This window comes from Aplysia californica, unplaced genomic scaffold (genome assembly GCF_000002075.1).
Source record: "Aplysia californica isolate F4 #8 unplaced genomic scaffold, AplCal3.0 scaffold00081, whole genome shotgun sequence".
NCBI lineage: Eukaryota > Metazoa > Mollusca > Gastropoda > Aplysiida > Aplysiidae > Aplysia > Aplysia californica.
The window spans coordinates 1,455,624-1,462,235 of record NW_004797351.1 but is presented as its reverse complement, the minus strand read 5'-3'; the positions used below and the strand labels follow the sequence as shown (position 1 = coordinate 1,462,235).

Sequence of the window (6,612 nt, the reverse complement as noted above, 5' to 3'; positions counted from 1 at the left end):
CGGGGCGGGCAGGGTGGTGAGGATGGTCGAGGAGGAACCGGGGAAGGAAAACTAAGTGAGCGGTCTGGACGGTATTTTATCCGCTGTGCATTATAACTTCACCACTTCGAGCCACTTCCATTGATACAGACGATAGGTTTTCAAAAATAAACTGCCTCAATTTCTCCAATTTATAATTATGATAGGTGCTAGAAGAACGTGTTCACCACTAGTGATGCGAGTTCATACCAACCAAAGAGTGAGCATAAGAAGAAGTCACTTTTCACTGTTTCCAAAAAGGGAGATACGACAAGAAAGCACTGAAGTCCCAAAATATCAGTTAAATTTATCGAAAATTACAACAACAAAAAATAGATCTAAGTTAAACATCAAACTATACTATATTATGACTAGACTGGATTTTAGACACAAAATCAACTTTGTTTGTTTTAAGTAAACAGAATCATTATTTTAAAATAAGCAAATGGACGACTCAAATAAATGAATAAAGTTACGCTAGACAATTATCATCTAGATAAAATATCAAGAAAGGTAGACTTACTAGGCCTAGTTATTGTATCTCAAAATCTGCGCCGACAAATACATTGTAGTTCATTACTAATAGACCGGTGGTGTGGCGCCGGAGAATAGCTTCCGGTCTATTGACCGGCGCGACGCCGGAGAATAGCCACTGGCTTCCCAAAAATGACTGCCCAGGACATCACTACTCGACTAGTGCCCAAACTGGACCTAATTACAGGCAATAGAATGATAACAACAAGTCAAAGTGCCATCCTTCATCCTTGGAGATCCAAAATTGTGCTCAATGAAAGCATAAATTGACCCTGCGGCACAAAAGGGTTAGAATCTAGTCTAGATTCTAGATGATATTTTGTTTTGTTTTTGTAAAGGGTTTTACGGTGCTCGCAACTGGATATATAAGGTCATATGAGCACGCGGGACACACCTAGTATTTTCAGTAGGTAGGAAATTTTTAATTTTGCTCGGGTGGCGGCCGAAGCCTACTCTTATCGATTTTAGACTACAAAGGGATTTTTAACGTACGCAACTTGCACATGGGTCCTCAGAGATTTTTCGCCCTTGTCCGAGAAGGCTAGGTGTATTTCTTTCCTACCAGGAGATCAGGGGTGTGGCTGAAAGACAGCAGTAAGAAGAAGCGAAGGAGTAGCAGTAGAAAATCTGCAGAAAGAATCAGGAGCCCAGAGGAAGGGGCAAAGGAGGTGAGGGGGTGGGGGCAGAAAGAGGAGACGAAAGCAGACGACAGAACATTGCTAGAGAGCAGGAAATGAGGTGAAGAAAGGAGACAAATTTAGAGAAGAAAATTCGGTAAAATCCAAGCAGACCAGGTCAATACAATGAAATAATAGGGAAAAATCGGGAAAAATATTAATACGCCAGCAAAAGTGTTAATTTCCCTCCAAAATGAGAAAAAAAACCTATTAACCACTTAACAATTAAAACGCTTTCTAGAACTACAATATCCATTCAAAAAACATAATTTGAGTTCTAAACACGATATAAAAGCATTCACTACGTCCAAAGTCGACAAAAGAATCTGAAAATCCACTCGAATGTCCCTGCATGCGCCATCTTTGTTTACATCCTCCAACAAGTATTCATACGCGTGTTTGACCAATCACTACAACTGGAATACTCCCCTGGTCATTGTAATAGCTCATTTAATCAAATGTGTGTATAGTTTGTATTTTACTCACGGTTATACGAATGACAACTACCCTGACCTTTCAACCATCGTAAATCTCAATGAAATATCTCACAACTTACCTTCCACTGTAATTAAGGACTTCCGTAACAGGCGACCACCCCATCAAACATAATAAAGAAGAGGCATAACCCTAACCCTATACTACCCCTACCCCTCAATTTTGCTCTGTCTCATGGTTGTCGACCCCTAACCCTAACCCTACCCCAATCCCTAGATCTGCCCCTACCCTTAGCCCTCAATACCCCTACCCCTACCCTTACCCCTAGCCCTCAATACCCCTACCCCTAGATCTGCCCCTACCCCTAGCCCTCAATACCCCTAGCCCTAGATCTGCCCCTACCCCTAGCCCTCAATTCTGCTCTGAGCCCTCAATATCCCTACCCCTACCCCAACCCCTAGATCTGCCCCTACCCCTAGCCCTCAATACCCCTAGCCCTTCCCCTACCCTTACCCCTAGCCCTCAATACCCCAACCCCTACATCTGCCCCAACCCCTAGCTCTCAATCCTGCTCTGAGCCCTCAATATCCCTATCCCTACCTCTAGATCTGCCCCTACCCCTAGCCCTCAATTACCGCTGCCCCTTCCCCTTCCCCTACCCCTAGCCCTCAATACCCCTACCCCTACCCTACCCCTGCCCCTACCCCTAGATCTGCCCCTACCCCTAGCTGCTCTGTCTCATAGTGGTCGCTCGTTACGGAAGTCCTCAACACATGAAGGTCAAACACAGTAAACACCATGGTACCAATACAGAAACTAAAGCTGGCACCAATGCAGAAACTAAAGCTTGGGGTGAGTACTCACGCTTTATATACCCTTGCCCTATTTACATGCGGTGATTAGCGTCATTGTCCTAAATATTGCACCTCTTAGCGTCATATAACTCTCATCATTAATAAGGTATCATAAACAAAGCCTTAAAAAGCCATACATTGGTTTTTATCTACTCCTCTTATGATCGTTTTCCCCATATAAGAATACTATTACAGTTACAGAATAACAGATTTGACCAGAAGTAGTTCCGGAGAGAGTTCCCAAGTCAGCTAAATTTAGGGAGCAAAAAGTAGTTCCGACCCAATCCGTAAATATTTTTTTTCAATCCTTAACGAGCATTTTAAGTTCTCATTTCAATTTCCCGAACAGCTAAAGTTACACTTCTTGCTCAATTCATTTTTTAAGTCTAGAAACCCCAAAACGCCCGTTTTTGTCTTTTTTGTCAATACGTTCTATATAGGGAGCCATCCCTTCCATTTATAGCCGTAATATAATCCCGAAATCCCCGCGCATTCATCGGCCGCGATGGGGCCTTCGGCCCCGCTGACCTTGGATCCAGCCGAAATTGTTTCGGTCGCTACCCGGATTCGAACCCGGGACCTTTTGAATGAGAGGCCAACACCTTAACTTCTAGGCCACGAGAGCCCCCAGATGATATTTACCCAAGCCCAAGTATAAAATTACCTAACAAAAATAACAACATGAGTTGCATGACCAAGAAGATGGATGTACAACTGTAAAATAGTAGAAGAAGATCTAGAAATCTAGATCTAGATCTAAATCTAGATCTAGATCTAGTAGATCAGGAATCCAGGATCTTGTCAACATACACAAAATAACAAGTCTGACTGGACCTGGGTGAGTGACTTGGCTTGAGAGATCATGAGTGGCAATGGCAGTGACGTTGAAAAACCTTGAGAACATTTATCTTATCTACTTTATTACCTGCATTGAAAATCTTGGAATAGAGCTACCGTTGGACAAATGTCCGTTTGACATCACTCTTTCTCACTTAAGTCTGAAGGTGAATAGACAATTGGTCACTAGCGTGAAAGCACAGTTAAATAATAAGGGTGTTTATCAAACCGAATGCTGTAGCAGTCAGTACAACATTCTCACGGAAGTACACCTGTGCTAAATAGAAACTTACAATTACGAAGAGTTTCCTGAGAGAACGGAAGCAAGCATTCACTTTGTCGTCTTACCTTCTATTCGCATTTGCAATTTTTAAACCGGGGGGGCATGAATTTTCTCCATAATTTAATGTTGGTGATAAGGAATGTAATGCAGTCAGGCTGAAAATAGCTCTTTCGGGGACACGTAGGCCTATAACGAGGCATTCTCGTTAACGTTAGTAGGCCTACACAATTCACTTTTGTTTTATCCATAACCGGTAGGCCTGCTTCAAGCGTCACGCGCCACCTTAGGCTAGAATGACAAAGTTCTTCCTGACATTTCTGGCCTTTTCGAGTAACTAAGATCGCAAGGTCAGAAAACAAGTAATCCGTCAGTTCTATAAAAACCGTAAGGCTGTTCGGAGTCGTTGTCAGAATATTCAAAGAATTGCTTTCGAAAATGCTTGACATGCTGTGAAACTAAAAAAAAAAAAAATCAAAAGTAGGTATTGAGCGGATAGAAATTTGCAATTCTAGGGTAGCGAAAAAGTAACTTTAGGGTTAAAAAACAACAACAAAAAAACAACAACAAACAAACAAAAAAACAGCAGTGGCATAGCTCGTACGGCACCTTGTACTTGCTTAAAACGGCGGTCCAGCCAGAAACATGACGACGACCGGGCACTTCAAGCCAACGAGGCATGACACTAATTAAGTGATTGGCTTGTCTCTGAATCCGAACAGAACGAAACGAAAAGCAAAGGGAAACTGCACACTATCAGTGAGAATAGTTGAAATGGCAAGACTCGTTCCTCTGAGTTTGAATTCTGTTAGAAATATACGAAAAGTTGGAGAGGGAAAAAATCCAATAGAAAGAACTTCACACAACTTGGGAAGAAATGGTAAAGACGCCTGAGTATTTCATGGGTCGAAGACAACGTCATGTCGTCTTTGACTTGTGACACAGGGCAGGCATTCGGGGCACGTGGACTAAGTGACCAATGTTCACTGTTACAACCGGTCTAATGTCCACACCAGTCACCTCGAAACTTCAACATTAATTGTTCCTGAAGTCTGCCTCGCATACCCCAGCCTTAAACTGCTCAAAGAATCAGTTATACGGGGTGCCCAATCGGGCCGATCGCCCGACTCGATCGCCTCAAAAACAAACGTAGGCCAATTTGTTTTCAGTTTCAGGCGATCAAGTCGGGCGATCGGCCCGATCCAGCTGTAGTGGGCACCCCGTAAAAGGCATTTTAAAATGGGCGTAGTTGTCAAAGTGAAACCATGAACAACTAATTTTTTGTTCTCTACAAGATCCGTGTTGAAAGTATTTACAGGATCCGAGCTTTTATTTGTATTCTGTTCACTATTGTAACGCATTCTTTGACAGAAATTGGATGCAATCAGCTAAATGGTCGTTGATACGTTGTAACAGTTTTTGTGTTTGAATTTTTTATTTATTTTATTTTTTTCTTAACGTTTAAACATTTTCTGTTTAATCCTTTTTCATAAATCATAGCCTGTAGCGACGATAAAGACACGATAAAAACTTGCTAATTATACTAAATGTGAAATCAACTCGCCCGTTCAGGCAGACATCATTTACAGTGGACATAAACCACAATAGTATTTTACTGTCACATATGTTTATGTTCCGAAACGTCGCTAGTTTTATTTTTTTTTAAACCTGTTGTATATATGTAAGCCAAGTACACAATTCGCTTATCTTGTCAATTCGTTTAATTCTAATGCTTTATTCAGATTTCATCAGTTGCAGACCACGGGCCACCACAACCTCCCCATAACGTCACTGGAAGTGGGTTGGGGGGGGGGGGCTCTTAAAAATATGCAGGTGTTTTCCACCCAAATCGATACGATTTAGACAGTTAAGGGGGCTGGCTTCCGAACCTGCCTGTTAGGGCAACTCAGGCTGAGAAGGCTACAACAACCCAACACTAGGGAATCGAACCCAGGTCTCCTGCATCCGACATTTTGTGTGTGTTTTTGGAAGTGTTTTACGGCGCTCGCAACTGCATAAGGTCATTCGAGAGTACGGAAAACACTAAACATTTTTCAGTTAGCAGTAAATTTTGTATTTTGCCTACTTGACGGCTGAAGCCTACTCTTATCGATTTTGGACCATCAAGGGATCTTTAACGTGCACAACTTGAACATGGGATCTCCGAGATTTTTCGCCCTTGTCCGAGAAGGCTAGGAGTAGATCTTTCTTACCAGAAGATCAGGGGTGTGGCAGAAACACAGCTGCAAGAAGGAGCCAAGGAGTAGCAGTAGAAAGGCTGCAGAAAGAGTCAGGAGCCGGCAAAGGAGGTAAGGGGGTGGGGGCAGAAAGTGGATATAAAAGCAGACGACAGAACTTTGCTAGAGAGCAGGAAAGAAGGTGAAAAGAGACTATTTTAGAAAAGAAAATATTTCCGTCGCTACCTGGATTCGAACCCGGGACCGTTGAATGAGAGGCGAACACCTTATTATTAAGCTCTAGGCCACAAGAGCCCCCTGCATACGACAGCAAAGCACCTAACTTCTACACCGGTCTGGGGGCTGTGAAGCAGTCTACTCGATCTGTAATTCTTTTCTTGTACAGTATGATTACTTTTATTGCTATCCATTCCAAATTGTGTGCTCGTTTTCTTTTTACTTACTTTTCGTGAACTCATCTAGAGAAAAAAAAATATAATAAAAAACCAAAAACAACAACAGCAAATTGATACAAAAACAAGAAAAACAACAACAGCAACAATAACAGCAGCAGCACGAGCAAACTACCACAACCATCACCACCACCTCAGCAACAACAGCAGCAGCAGCAGCAACAACAATAACAACAACAACAACAACAACAACAACAACAACAACAACAACACAACAACAACAACAACCCTAGGGGCGGTGGCCCTGGCGAAGAGCACGCTCCTCGGGGCTCCAAACATTTGAAACGGAACGGATAGGCTACCACACACACACACGCGCACAACAAC

General features: G+C 42.6%; 1 protein-coding gene across 2 annotated transcripts in view; it reads right to left on the bottom strand.

The window, feature by feature from the left end:
* LOC101859229 (TGF-beta-activated kinase 1 and MAP3K7-binding protein 1) overlaps nt 1–4,345 on the bottom strand; it is a 19,775-nt gene extending 15,430 nt beyond the window's left edge. The window contains exon 1 of one of the 2 annotated variants that reach the window (XM_005094416.3): nt 4,245–4,345. In XM_005094416.3, coding sequence (XP_005094473.1) covers nt 4,245–4,316 — 72 coding nt within the window. In that variant the 5' untranslated portion in view covers nt 4,317–4,345. Of the gene's footprint in view, nt 1–3,443; nt 3,622–4,244 lie in introns of those variants that run through there. The other variant, XM_005094417.3, reaches the window with a different exon arrangement.
* Nucleotides 4,346–6,612: the final 2,267 nt, after the last annotated feature.